We start from the raw sequence: 15546 nt of genomic DNA, 5'->3' as shown, positions 1-15546 counted from the left end.
TGTAGCTCATCTTGGATAGTTCGAGGGACCTGGGAGACTGGGGCATTCAAAACCAAATCTGCCCATTTATGAAGCTTAAAATCTCAGCTACCATTGAGATTAAAGAAGCGACATTGATCAGCTCCATTTGCAGGCCTCCACCCATAAATTATAGTCATTTTGTGCAAAAGGACAGGGAGACGTCACTGATTACATCTTTAAAACGACCCTGAATGGAGTTTGTCTTCATGTTTACTTGCTATTTCTGGGAATGGCCTGGCATCAGGGCAAGGCGGGGTGTTAATCAGATGGTTGAGGACTGTGTGTTGTGGTTTCTAGTGTGGTCTTAACTTGTTCCACATTGACACTCGAGTTAGTGAGAGATGTTGTTATACCTGTGGCTGCTGCTGCTGTTAAAGGCTCTCCTGTCTGCGCTTTCTCCTTCCCGCCTGCTGAGGCTCCCAAGAGTGTGTGATTGGCTCAGCCTCACTCTCCCCCAGACCTCACCCAGCGGGGTGCTAATGGGCCACGGTGTGATATTTAGTATCGAGGCCATGGATGTTTAAGCTTGGCTTCAACACCTGCTGAGCACCCTAGAATACCCATGTGTGTGTTATTTGTGTGTGTGTGTGTGAGATATCTCTGAAAACAAGATGACATGCATGGATGTAGACATACAAGGCATGTCATTGTTTTGTGTTTGGCTCTTTTTCTGCATCATGGCGAGGGGATGTATTCGTTGTCACGCTTTGTAATGTATACGTGTGTGTGTGTGTGTGCATGCAAAGCGTTTTGCATGCGTGCTTGTTTGTGTGTGTGTGCTCATGCTGATAAAGGAAGAGTCAGTGAGAGAGACAAATGAAATGCACTTTATCTTGGCGTGGGCGAGCGCCAAGGAGAGCGTTTCAAGGACTCCCTCTTGATCAAAAGCGATGGCCGCTGCAGTGTTTGGCTCTCTGTAAGAATGAGCCAAAATAAGCTGTTGGTTCTGTAAATGTCAAGGTACAGAAAAATACCGCCTCTGCTTGTGTCTTAGAAATGGCCCAGAATCCTCAGTAGAGAAGAGTCAGAAATATTAGCCTGTGTTTACATCATAGAGCTCATGTCCGTAGTTTGTTGTCATTAAGTCTAAAGGGACGCTAAAATCAAAACTACACATTTTTCCTCTTACCTGCAGTGCTATTTATCCATCTTTCTTTTTTTGGTGTGAGTTGCAGACTTTTGGAAATATCGTCCGTGGAGACGTCTGCCCTCTCTCAAATATAATAGGACTAAATGGTACTCAGCTTGTGCTGCTCAAAGCGCCAAAAAACTCAACAGCAGTGTCTCTTAATGAAATCATGGCCCATCTCCTCAAGACAATCCACAGACCTTGTTGTGAGCGGTTTCATGTGGGAACTATTTTCTTTCTACGAAGCGTGCATCTACTCATAGATGAGAGGCCTGTGCTTGTGCCAACATGGGATGTAAACATAAACGGCGTCCTACTCAGCTGAGTTGTAATGTTAGCCAGAGGTGGCAAAAATAGCAAAAGTGCTTGCCCTTTTCCAAACTGTTTTCAAGGCTTCTTAGATGGTGCTTTGTAACAAACCAACTATCATGTAATTCTAATACAAAGAAGCTTTCATGGCCTTTAAGAAAATGAAAAATGATGACATTGGTAAGTGCTAGCATGGGTTATAGTCTGAAAACGTGGCAGTTGTGGGATTTTTACATCAGTGTGATAAAGTGCTTTGACTTCTCATGTACTAAAGTCACTAAATTAAGCAAAAAATATTCCTGCCTGGTTATTTCACCCATTCGTGGTTTAACAATTGAATCAGAGCATCCTAGTAGGCTAGTGGTCAGGACAAATACCATAGACCCACAGCCTTTATGTTTGATTTGCTGGCTAAAGATCCCTGTTGCATGTCACTGTCATCAATCCAGTACAAGCTAAGAATATCCCAAAGAAAAAAAAAAACCAGTTATGTCTATGTTATGTCAGTTTTTAATGATATTGCCCACTGCTGCCTCTCCAATCTCAGAATTAAAAACTTTGTAAAGTTGTCTGATAATGGGAACATCATATTTGGCAGGTCCTGAAAGGAGTGCAGATGGTACAAAGGAGTTTTATATTTGTTCTTTGTCTTGCCAGCAGCGTTCTTGTCTGTTTCAGCTGTAGAAATATGCAGACGGCCCCCTTCAGACAATTCAGTGAAGCCTACAGGCTCCCCAGTAATTTGATTCCCAGGGAGATCTTATAAACCTGGCACGATCTGTTCCTACCGGGGAGTGGGAGTTGTTGTAGTCGGCAAAGGGGGTACAGCACCAAGCCAAGTTTCCACGCCAGTAATTATTGAAATAAGGTCAGTAAGAAAATAAACTGCACATGAATATTCTTTCCCAGCTGCCCCAGAATCCGTCTCTAAGCAGCCAGGAAGTGAGGAGGAGATAAGGTTAATGTTCTGCTCGAGCTGCATACAAAAACCTTTAAAACCATTTTTTTTTGTCTCACCAGCTTAAGAAGAGTGACGCACAAGTTGCCAGTGCCATTCTTGAGCCTATTTGAAGTTGTAGTATGTAAATTGTTTCATAATCAGAATCCTTTTTGCACCAAACTTGCAAACCCTTGACGGCCTCTTCTCCATTAATGGAATAAAAGGCAGAGGGCTGTTAATAATGCATGCCTAATTGAAAGGGCAAACACGCAGAAGATATTCCCACCTGTTCTTTTGATGATGGATGTGTCATCCTATTGAAGTTTAATAATGTGGGCATGATTCATACCTTCAAACGGCCTCCGTTTGAATGCAGTACTGGACACTTTGAAGACTGTAAATTGCCTCAAAATTCACTGTTTTTCCAACTTACTTTTTCATGTAAAGAATTCAAAATGTAAAAACATGCATAAATTAAGTTGTATTAGGTATCGTAGTTATGTTTTTTTTTTTGTGTGTGTGTGTGTGTGTGTTTGTAACAGCTCTGCAGGGCCGGGATCTGAGGAGGAGGTGGGTGGGAACAGCAGACAGCGACACAACCGTCACGGCAGAGATGGAGGAGCTGCAGCACCAGGAAGTTTGGAGAAAAGAATGGAGGAGCTGGAGAAGGTATGTCCTCTGAACTTGTTTACATTACTGCTAGTTTAGTAATTATTGCTACTAATCGGTACTATATCAATACAAACACAAGCCAGTTAGATCATAATTAAAAGGAACAGTTTGACATTTTTATTACATCCATGCATTTACGATAGAACTAGAGCCAGAAAGAAATTAGTTTATCTTAGCATGAATATGGCAGTGAGAAACAGCCATGGGCACCCAACTGAATGGGCAAAAATGTAGATAATGTTAGATGATGTGATGTGCTGTGGAGTAGAGATTAATATTTCTTCCAATATAAATGGCAATGGCAATTTTATGACTGCGTTTTCTCCTGCTTTGCCTCAGGATTGAGGGGCATTGCACCCCTCAAGTTAGATGTGACGATAAAGGCTTTAAAAGCATAAAAAAAAGTTTGGTTTTGATACCTTGGAAATGCTTGAAAAGTTTCTGATTTCAATCACAAACCCTCTCTTAACCTTACTTAGTAATACTGAAATAAACCAAAATGTAAAAACGACAGGTTTTTTAACATGCTGGAGCTATCTTATGGTAATCAGTGGCAAAATAGTACTTATAACGTGTTAATTAGTGAGATTTAGAGGTGCTTTTTTTTGCATTTGTTTTTAGTTTGAGCCAAGCTTACAGTTTCTCCCTGCTTCCGGTCTTAATGCTAAGCTAAGCTAATCACCTGTTTGCTATACCTCCATAGTTAATGCATAGACATCAGAGTTGTATCAGTCTTCTCAACTAATTCCTGGCAAGTCATTGAATGAATGTCATTATATAACTTGGAGGAGTTTGTCTGTCATGATTTTTCTTCATAAATATAAGCCCAAACAAAGCTACATTAATACATTTATTTTTGCTCATAAAAAGTGAGTAAACGTGGGCATCTGCTGTGAGACTCGACTGTTTCCTATTAGGGTCCAGATGAGTCAGAATACACACGTTGGCAGGTTTTATTGCCTCCCTGTTGTGAGAAGGTCAGTTCTTCTGCTCTGTTGTTCTTGAGAGTGCACCTACGTATGGAGTGGGACTCAAATGTCTTCCTTTATCAAACAGGCTCGATACTTAATGGGACATCTCGCTGGCTGTGTCACTCCGGCCAGCGGAGTTACTCTTCCTGCTGATTTTTTTTAATTAGAAATGTAACCACGCTGGAATAAGAACTAAGTAATGCTCACTTTTAGATTCTGTTCAGGTTTTCTTTTTACTCATCCACTCTCTTCTCTCAGTAGCTCTCTCGCTTGATTAAATTGTTATCCATCGTTTCAATTAGATGGCAAATGATCAAAAAGTAATTTGTCGGCCAGGTGGGGAAAGATAGAGACGTAGAGATCACACCTGACACAGGTGAAAAACACTAAAATAATGAATGTGTGAGTCCAAGTCCTCCCGGTGCAAAATTGACCACCAAAAACCCAAATTTTCTTCTAAGTTTTTAATTTTATTATTCACTTTTCAATTCTATTTTAATTACATTTTCTTTGAACTTTATCTCCTGAAGTCTAAAAGCTATTTAGAGCCTTTTACACACTGCCAAGTTTATAAAATACAAATTTTCTTTATTTTAGTTTTCATAATTTGTTATTGTAAGGACTACTACTAAACTAAGGACTTTAATTACATTTAAATTTGATTAAATGAGATTATTTGTTAATGTGTAAAAAATAAAAGTAAGAGAAAAAAAACAAGAAAAAACAGTGAACTTAACAGCAAATGCTCAGCAAATTCACAATAAATAATTCATGCCCAAAGAGGAGTGTGAAGAAGTGAATACTTATCAAGTCCTACTCCTTTTAAATATTTCATCAATAAACTTTGTGTTAAACATGAATGTTTTCACCAAACACAGCTCAGTCCAGTCAAATAATAAAAAAAACACTCAAAACACAGCAAGAGCAAATAATCAGAATAAAACAAACAAGACAGCACAAATAAAACCAACAAAACAGTGCAATTTGTTTATATTTATGGAATGGAAAGTCCTCCTCATGTCTGTAAAACCCCAAATACTCAGAAACAATGCTGAGGATATGACCACAGTGTACTTAGTGGTTGCTACTGAGCCAAAACACACACGAGTCCTTCTTATAATGTGCTATCCTGTAATGTTAACTCATTTTATACTCATTCACACTGTTAAACCATCGAGGTCTCGGTTCAACGCTGGAAATAGGACATGAATTCTGAAGAAATGTCAGCGAATGAAAGTAAATCCTAAGCTGAATTTCAGTGGGTTTTCCTTCCTCTGCTTCCCTCTGTGTAACCAAAGCTAAAGCACCATGAAAATATAAATCATAGAGTAAGAATCAGCTTTTGATTGACATCTTCTATCACTACCGAACCCTATCAACTTTTCAGCGCTCCCTGACTTTTGTGAGGCTTCATCCAAAACTCTTTTGGCCCACTGAAAGCCCCCTATCAGCGGCACTTTGTTTAGATGAATTTCCACTTTGAGTCCTTTGAGCGGCCGCCCGCGTTCTGATTTTCTGGCTGGAAACCGCAGCTCAGCGCTGGCAGAAATTCTCCTCGGTGTTGTCGGAGAGATGACCTTTTACAGTGCAGATATGTCTTTTCCTCCTACACCGTTCCTATCAGACACTCAACCCCTCAGTGCTGCCACTGCAGAAAGTCAACTCGGAATCAAATGTCACTCGGGCGGCTTTTAAAGGAAGGGTTTTAAAGTAAGTACCGCCGCGACCTCAGTGACTTTCTCTGCAAGATGTTTCTCTGAGTCAAATGACTAGAAACACTTTAAAAATCACATTTCACACACTTATTTTTGTGCACATCATTCCTTTCACTGGAAGGCATAAGATTGCTGGCAGGTAAATCTCTGAGATCCAGGCAGCAGTTTTATGTCCTTAGACTTTACTGAAAAACCTCACAAGAGCAAAGACAGACAATATGTTTGATCATCATTAGAGCTGCAGTGATTAATCAGTTATTAATTGACTAGTAAATTAATTGGCAACTATTTTGATAATTAATTAATCATTTTGGGGTTTTTTTGTTTTGTTCTTTTAATCAAAAATGTGTAAATTCTTGATTTCAGCTTCTCAAATCTGAATATTTTCTGGTTTCTTTACTCTGACAGTGATTATATTTGGGTTGTAGACAAAACATCTGAGACATTTGAGGATGTCACATTGGGCTTTGGGAAGCAGTGATCAACATTTTTCAACATTTTATGATGTTTTATGCACCAAGTGAAAATCTGGAGGGATGTCAGGTCATATTTCAAACTAAATTGACATATTTTAACCCATTAGCTTCTGTGAGACAACAGCAAATGTCAACGTTACCGCTGGATAGCGTTACACAAATAAAATATCAAAGCACGTCTTAAACACATTTCTGCAAACCTGGAAATAAAACACACTGGATGTAATCAAGCTTGCAATGTAAGCTTTGCTTCCAGGCTTAGCGCTAAATAACTTTTAGCTAGGAAGTGGTCAAATGCTAACACTAGCACCTGCTATCGTTTTTAGCCTGAGTGCGATGTCAGAGGAAAACAGTCGCAGTGTGAATATGACGATGAACTGTTTCCATTCTCCAAAGGCAAATGCAGTCTAACCTCAACTCGGGTTAGGAGGAAAGTTACAGGGTTGGATCAGATGACTTATTTCTACCCATTCAGAAGGAAACCGCTAATGGAGATTAAGTTGCTTTACTGTATTGGTGTGAAAGGCGAGGCAGAGATGTTTGCTCAGGTCTCTTTGAAAGGAGACTTCAAAGCTGCATTTATCTACAGCGAATTCACAAACCAGGATGAATAGAGTTTCATCGGTGAGCATATTTATATCGGCTACATTATGCCTTCTGCTGTGCTTGGTTTCTATGGAAACAATTCACGCTTATCTGCAACAGAAAAAAATATATAAACTGGAACGTGGAAATCCTGGTCTGAACTTCATTTCCACCATAAACACAAACAACATGTGTTAACTTTTGTGCTTGTTAAGTGTGTTAATTGCGTACACGGAGTTTCTGTCAGTAAAGAACAATTTCTGTTTATTTCCCGTTGGATATTGGAGGCAGACAGGAACACACTGGCTTTTAATCAAGAACAATTTGAAGAAACACAAAAGCACTACAAAAAAAAAAAAATCAGCCATTGTTCAGTGACAATCTGTTGTGTTGATTATTACAGACTGGGTATTTTTAAGAATGTGTTGAATTGAGAAAAAGAAAATTATACATTTGTTTGAAACTGTCATGTCACATAACGTCAGTGCTTTTTATTGACTAACAGCATTTAAAGGCAGATGTCTTTGGAAGTAAAATTTGCTTTCAATAAAAGTAGTTTCATGAAAGCTGAAGTGTAACGTGGCATCAGATTAATGCAGATGCCTAAATGTTCTCAAATGTCGAATCCAGCTGTTTGCAGTTGTAGGTTTGGCAACATCCGATTCTTTCTAGTGCTGTAGTAAAGATTGATTCACATAAATTTCACTTGAAGACGGGGCGGCCGTGTAGCTCAGTTTGTGGAGCGTCCGCCCCGTGTGTGGAGGCTGCTGGTCCTCTGCAGCGGCCGCTGGTTCAACTCCTGCCTGTGGGCCTTTGCTGCGTGTCATCCCCCCTCTCTTCACCCCATTTCCTGTCTGCTCTTCAGCTGTCCTATCACAATAAAGGCAAAAAAGCCCAAAACGTAACTTTAACAAAAAAAAAAAAATCACTTGAAGAACGTGCATTTGAGATTTTAAGAGGTTTCTTTTGAATGAAGATGTATATTTTTGTGGCAGAATCAATCCACTGTCCATTTCTGCCGGTCATCTGGCTAAGTAAAGTAGCCCAGACGCACTTTGTTACAGCTATTTCCTGTATCTCGTCCTGGGGAAGGCTTTCCAGGCCAGATAGAAGACACTGTATAATCTCAGTCGGGTGTACCGCCATAGTCTGCCCTTCTAGAGGCACCCTAATCTGGTGTCCAAACAGTCTGAGCTGGGTTCTCCTAATGTGATGGAGTGGGAATTCTACTTTGTGTTCTTTTCAGACGTCTGAGCTCTGTAAGGCATTTGTAGAAAGATTTTATGAGAATTATTTTGACTGATGATTTTCAATATAAGAGGGAATGATCATTTTTTTAATCATTATTTTCATTTTCATTGAAAAACGTCTCAAAATGAATATGTCTCTTTGTCCATGTAGTGGTTTTATCCCTCTGCACTGGCAAAAGCCATGACCAGAATCATTATGTTTTCTGGTTGTCTTTCCATCCCATTCTTGTGAATGCAATATCTCGAGAACAGATATCTTCTTGGCACAAATGTTCAGTTGGTCCCAAAGAATCACAAACTTCAATATAGTGATAAGTCTCATTTTGCCAAAAGAAATACACTAAATACCTTTTATTAAATTCCTTCAAAGTCTTTACTGCATATATAAGTTTTGAAAGGCATGGATGTAAACTGCAACTTGACTCGTTGGCTTTTTTTCAGTGTGGCACATTTGGCTGCCTAGAGAAGAGGCGCTTTTTTTCTGAGCACTCCACATGTTTTGTGCAGCTGGTCCCAGCCTCCTCTAGTGGAAAAGCCGATGTCGTTGTTACTGACGCTTTTTTCATTAAAAGCGTCAACTAAGCTATCTCGCTGATGTCAGTCATAACGGCAAACCCACGCACTGTTTTTTTCTTTCTCTAATCGCACATTCACTTCATCCCACCATTACACCAGCACCCTGTCAGCAGTTTTCTGTCACAATAAAAAATGCTATAGGATCATGAGGCCTTAGAAGTGACTTTTGCGAGGATGTTCTGTAGAACATGATTTGTAGGGCAAAACCTTTCTGTAGCACAACAACATTTAAATTAAAATGGTATTTTTTACACACATTTTGTCGTTAACAAGTATCGCACCTTCTGTGATTTGAAAATGGCAGTAGGCCATATTGTTTGATAAAGTTTCGATTCATTTTTCAACCCTAATTTGTATGCATCAGACAAAGTCCTTGTTTGATACTCGAAAAGCGTTTGAAACCTGCTGCCTGCACACCTTTCCAACTCTGAATTGGGGGAAGCTGCGTCAGCCCATTCTTTTTTGTCATTTTGGCAGAATCGACTCTTTTTTCATTCTTCACACAACTGCTTCTTTTCATGCACACAAAGGAGTGCAACACTATGTCTGCCTTTCAGGAGAGAGCAGGTATAAACACTCCGCTGTCTTTCGGCAACAATTTGTACCAACTAGTTCACTTAAAGGACGCCCCAGCCTTCAACCTGTCATTAGGGTGGACCGCAGCTGCGGAAAAAAAACTGCTTTTATCTGCAATCTTATGCTTTCAATGGCTACCCAGAGTTCATGAACATGGATCAGCAGGTAAATCAAGACCTTTAACTCAATACCCCACTTGTTTGTCACCACAGCAGTCTGGTGCAACTTCCTTAGGGCAGTGGTCGTCCCATAATAACACGGTAGTTTTTAGTCATGTATCACTGCGAATGAACCATATTTCGCGCGCTGTTTTCATCTGTTGAAAACATTTATCATTCTTGTTGCTAAATTGTGTGTATGTGTGTTTTCAGGAGCTGGCCAGAGAGCGTCAGGAGAACGTCAGGTTGCTGAAGGCTCACCAGGACAAAGACGACCTCATCGGGAAGCTGAAGGAGGAAATTGACTTGCTGAACAGAGTGAGTCGAGCCCACGTAATTTTCTTCTCTGATGTCTGATATTTTGAGCGTCCCTTTGTGTTCTCATGTGTGGGCGGTTTGCGGGGGTTTTAAATCATCATCTGGCATTTTAGTGGAGTTGTTTATAATAGCTATGTGTTTTTCTGCAATGATTTTCTGGCAGTTCATTAGGATTTGGACACCAACAAACATTTATTTTTGGATTTACACTCTATTTTATTCAGAGTTTTGTTATTGCAGTTTGAATTTTAACTCTAAACAAACTTACCAGTGGTTCGATGACATTTGAGCATCAAAAGTTACTGGTTAGTATGACAGGTGATTTTAATTTCTTATTGATTTATCCGTCAAAAACACATCCACTGTGGTGGGTTAGACTTTCAGACATGATTGTATGTCTCAAGCAAATTGAGACAGACTGTTTTTCACTATTTGTCCACTTAAATTTGTGTTTATTTTCAGTCATATTGGACAAACACGGTTGTGGGCCTCATCTTAGAGAGTTTGGACAGATCGTTTTGTTGAATAAAGCAAGAAAAGAAAGATCAATAAGTAAGAAATTGCGCTGTGCAGCTGAAAATACCACAAAGCTTCTTTCTCCTCGTCTATTTCAGTGTATTTCAGTGAGGTGAAATCTCTCACTCCACTTTCTTTTGATTTCCTCTCAGCCAGTACGTTTTATGTTAGACTCAGTACAAGGTCTGAGCAAGATTCAGAGTTCAAAATCCAATTAAATCTTCAAAGTGAACTTTCACCTCATACCTTCTGTGTTGTTTCACATTCAGTAGAGTAGAGCTGCAGGCCAAACTAAATAATCACCAAACTGCAACTGAACCATTTTCAGCCAATCAGAAAGATAGGTAAAAAGAAAAGAAAAAGATTATAATCAACCATTATTTCAAAGACTGGCTGTATTTCTCAGCTGGAAGTGAATAAAAGCGTTTTCCATGTTCACCGAACGCTGCAGAATTTGTTGATTACAGTTCAATCACCACTATACTCCAAAGGTCTGACCCTAATGTTTACATGGTCTTTACTCTTCCACAGTTGCAGAGGTGTAGATGGTGGCTGTAGCAGTCCAAGTGAAAGACATACAGAGACGAGCTGCAGACTCTCAAATGAGCTCTGGTGTCAAAATGTCTGGCTACAAGTTAGGTCCAAAAGGGAGTGACTTTGCCTCTCTATTTCTACTTGGGACCACTCAAATGAAATGCTCTACATACAGTAAGCTCTGATGACACTTAGTTGTGGCAAGGGACGAGATCGAGAACCAGAACCGTTAAGAATCAGTTCCAAATTGCCTGATCCATCGGAATTGTATGCGTCTGAGCTGATCAATTCCTTCTATCAGTGCCGGCATGTTTTTCTGACAGTCACACATTGCAAGGCAGTGACTTCAAACTCATGTGTGTCTGCTAATGGAAACTTGTAATAAGACGGTGTTATGGTGGAGAGGAAGAAATGGTTCCCAGCGTGGCTTTTTTTCATGTAGAAAGATGAAAGCAGTGCCAGTTGTCATGTCTGTAAAATTATTCTTTCAAATAAGCATTGAAGCAGTAACAAGATGTTGAAACATCCAGGAAGGGATTGGACCAAGTAGAATCGATAATAGTATTAGTATCAATAAAATCTTATCTATTCCCATCACTAATTGTGGCACTTCTTAATACTCTGTGAAGAAGAACTCAAAGTCCTCCTTCAGGAAAATCAGCCATGGAAATGTTCAGACGAGTCACGATAAGTTTTATTGTATAATTATTGTCAGAAGTGGTTTTGAGAGATCTTGTTGCCATCACACTCTGGAGTGTTTCACACCGACATGAACCCACTAGCAGGGGTCGTGTGTGTGTTTTTTAGTTTGGTTTTGCCCCACACGTCAGGGTCCTGTTTCCTCCTCAAGCTGTGGTCGGGGTTCACAGGTCAGGGAACACTCATGTAAGCTGAGTGTTCTTTATATTCAAGAGCTGGAGCGAAACCTCTCCGTACCCTCTGAACCCCCATCCCCTTTTCTCTCCAGACGGCCGCAATCCCTCTTCAATTTGCAGCCTTTGCTCCTGTTATCTGGGTCACGAGGCTGGTGGTAAAATACATCTCTGTTTTTTGGCATCCGTGAGGGGAAACATAGCGGGGGGGGTAGATCTGAAGAACTTTCCTGTCTCAAATATTCAGAGAAATGAGACCTTAGCTCTCCCCCGCAGAGCCAATCAAATCTAAATAAGACATCAAGCTCTGCCAACAAATACAGCCCTTGATGTGATGTATACATTTTCAGAAACTTGTTGAATGAATGTTGCTTGGTTATTATCTGACACTTCGGTCATTATGATACACACTACACCACCCATCTGCAAACAACACGACGAGTGCAATATTGCAGGAGGCATCACGGTGATAGCATCACATGGACAGGAAGATGGTCATAAGAGAAGGGCTTTATGTAAGGACGGTCGACGCGGTGATAGCCATCACAAATGTCCCTGAGAGAGGCTCCTGCAAGGCCTGATGGGAAAGCAGTAGATAACAGCTGATCCAGTCTGCCGTTTCTGCTGAGGGAGATTGAACTCTCAGTCACTGTAGAAGTTTATTTAGGAGAGAAAGAAAAGATAAAGCTCAACTTCTGGACCTATATCTGCCTCTTGATATGCTTTGAAGAGAAATCCTGTCTGGTTTGGAGCTCAGATCGCTGTCAGCGTGTGCATCCGTGCGATGGAAGCCGATAAGATCTTTCATCTACTGTTGAAGCAATCATAGATTCTGCTTTTTGCAGTAACTGTTTTTTTGTGGTGCTTTTTTGGCCAGTGGAAACAATTTGTGAACGCAGCATTTGCTTGTAAGTTGATATGGCAAATGTGTTAGCAAACTATTGCTTATTTAAACAACTAATAGGCAGAGAGCAACATGATCATTCATTTAGAGTTGTGTTTCCTGCCACCTGGTGAATATAAGTCTCGTAGTCACTCTCTTTTAGCTCTGGCTTTGGTCACCAACGCACCAACTCCTGAGCCTGGTTGTTACGATACCAGAATTTTGAACTTCGAAACAATACTAATATTTGAAAGACCTCTTTTGACACCGCGAAAAAAAGAAAAAAGACACTGAGGCACTGTTATTTGCAAGTGTTCAGATATGGTTTATTTGTCCAGACATCACCAGCCTGCATCTGCATGGCTTGTTGTGGTAACAGCGTAGGTTTTGTGCTGGTAATGCAGCTTTCCTTCGCAGAAGCAGGTGCATTTCTTCATCACACCAGACAAACCCTTTGCTGTCCTCCATAACATACCTCCATGTTATTTTATTTTGTCACAGGTACTGAGAAGCGCAGAAAGTTTTATTGGCATTTATCAATGCTCTGTGCTCTTTTGTATTTTATAATTCTCTGTTTGCAGTTTTGACTGAGTTTGAGCTCCAACAATTTTAGCTTCTTTTATGGAAAACCCTTAAGGGGCATGTTTTCATTTACAAATAAAGCAGAGCTTTTTTCACAGCAATTTTCACTTGCTCTCTCAAATTCATTGCCAAAAACACCTGAAAGCACTGCAATATGCATCTAATTTTTTTTAGGAAAGCTGCCCTGAAATAGGGCACTTTAGGCTGCAACAACAAAAAAAATAGCATACAGAACTGGCATTTTATTTCAGTATCTGCCATCATGATAAAAGTAGACATAATATTATGTTAATTCCACCACAGGACAGAGACACGATGTTCTCTGGGATTAGGGGGGGGAAGCCAAAATGAGTTGGAAATTATCTGCATCTTGGACAATATCATGTGTCCAGAAACTCGTGACGTCCTTAGTTTGACTTTTTTAATTCCTCTGCGTGCAGTTGGGCTCCCTCTCAGCAGCCATGCGATCATGATCGGTGATGGAGGAAACGGAAAATGAGGAGTGTCACTTTGATGAGACAGCACTGTGGCAACCGAGAGCCTCTCTCATTTGCAACTAATTGAAGCTGTTAATGTCTAATTTGTTGCTATCAAGGCAGCCGGGCTGGAGGGTACATACCTGGCAGCAAGTAACGCTCGCTTAAATTCTCAGACTAACACTCCAGCCTGACTGGGCCCTCCGAGGTATTGAGGCACAGTTGTGAATATTCATGTGTCTAAATGCGTCCGGAGAGTGCTAACCCCAGAGCTGTCCGTTGTGCCCTTTTTCCGCAGGACCTGGATGACATCGAAGATGAGAACGAGCAGCTCAAACAGGAGAACAAGACTCTGCTGAAAGTCGTGGGTCAGCTGACGAGGTAGAAACAGCCCAGCCACCTTCCTCCTGACCTCCCGCTCCGGGTCAAGTCCAGCAGCACGGCCTTTTATCTGTTTGATTCTGTCTGTTAGAGGTGAAACTGTAAAGTAGTCGTCCTCAGCCTCGCAGCCTTAAAAACACCCCCGACGCCCTGAGGAGGATTTGTTCCATGTATTGTGAAAGCTGAAAACGTTCTCCTGTCCCGACAGCCTCATGGGGATTGTCTGTCATCGTCTACATATTTAATGTAAATTTATTGTATATAGGCCATTTAGATTGTTCATTTATTTTGATTTTTTTTTTTTTTTTTGATAAAGTCTTAAATAGGATAAAAGTAAAATGAATGTATGTGCTGCACAAACAGATGCACACAAAGTCTTTTAAAACTTGTTTAGAGGTTTAAAAAAGTCTTAATGTCTGTGCACACAGCAGCCACCCAGGTAAAATTAAAAAAAGAAAAATTTCAGTAACACTTTCTATGATGTCCATGTCTGTAATACATTATAAACATACTCAAAATTTGTTATAATCTGCTTATAACACTGTATAATTAGTTACAAGCGCTGTGTATTTGTAATTCCTTGTAACAATGGCCGATAAGGTCAAGTATCATAATACTTAAATAGTTGCTGGTTACTCACCAACATTGTTTTTGCGAGGATCACAGTGTTTTATAATACACTAGCCCTAACCCTTAAAGGGACAGTTCACCCCAAAATCGAAAAATACATAACTTTCTAACCATTTAGATTGTTTTGGTGTCAGTTTCCTTTCTTTTGGCGATATTGGCCAGATAGATGTCTGCCTTCCAGGGCTGAATGATTTTGAAAAAATATCTAATTGCGGTTATTTTGACCGATGTTGTGATTGCGATGTGATGTGCTACATTAGAGGTAATGATCATATTTACATCATTACTCTTATATTGATTGAAAAACATTAAAATGACTATTGTTTTATTTTTTTATTTTTTTAAGGAATCAGCACCAAATGAATGAATTGTCATAGTTTAAAGAATAAATGAAAATAATTGATTAAATAACAATAAGTTAGTAATGTTAATTGATTTAAACTATGTTCTGGGTGAATTCTTGTTTCTGATTGGCTGCAGGGTGTCCATTAATTTCTTATAATGTTCACCTAATAAGTAGTTGATAAATAAATATCAGTGAGTGACCATCAATTGTGTGATCTTATTATACATGACCTTGTAAGTCATTATAGAATGGTTTATAATGTGTTATGATTATTATTATCAAGAATTACGATTATGTATGAGTGCTTATAATTATATATAAGGCTATAAGCAGATTATAACATGTTTAATGCTCATTATAAACACGGACGTCATAGAAAGTGCTGCCTAAATCTCCAGTGTTGAAACGTTTGAATTGTGTCTGAGTGCAGTTTCATCGGTGAACTTGTGGCGCTTCTGTCGAGGAACTCTTGGACCAAATTCAACACAATTACTGCTACAGTACCATCAGCCAAAGTGGGCATCGTGCCTTACAATGCATGTGAGATTTGTTTTGTCAATTATTTCAAAAACCTGTTAAAGCCTGGCGCTTTTTTAATGAACATTAGTGCCAGATTTACTTTGTTCCAAT

The 15546-nt window shown here is 39.8% G+C and overlaps 1 protein-coding gene across 2 annotated transcripts in view; it reads left to right on the top strand.

Moving 5' to 3' along the window:
- The window catches only part of pawr (PRKC, apoptosis, WT1, regulator), a 79078-nt gene extending 64451 nt beyond the window's left edge, over window positions 1-14627 (top strand). For both annotated transcript variants that reach the window (XM_084711253.1, XM_084711254.1), the window contains 3 exons: window positions 2942-3068; window positions 9592-9696; window positions 13858-14627. In XM_084711253.1, the coding sequence (XP_084567379.1) occupies window positions 2942-3068; window positions 9592-9696; window positions 13858-13944 (319 nt within the window). In that variant the 3' untranslated portion in view covers window positions 13945-14627. The remainder of the gene's footprint in view (window positions 1-2941; window positions 3069-9591; window positions 9697-13857) is intronic.
- Window positions 14628-15546: the final 919 nt, after the last annotated feature.

Source organism: Lutjanus erythropterus, chromosome 22, assembly GCF_056507025.1.
Source record: "Lutjanus erythropterus isolate fLutEry1 chromosome 22, fLutEry1.hap2, whole genome shotgun sequence".
NCBI classification, from domain to species: Eukaryota; Metazoa; Chordata; class Actinopteri; order Lutjaniformes; family Lutjanidae; genus Lutjanus; species Lutjanus erythropterus.
The sequence above is the reverse complement of the archived record's forward strand: the minus strand, read 5'-3'. Positions and strand labels throughout refer to the sequence as shown.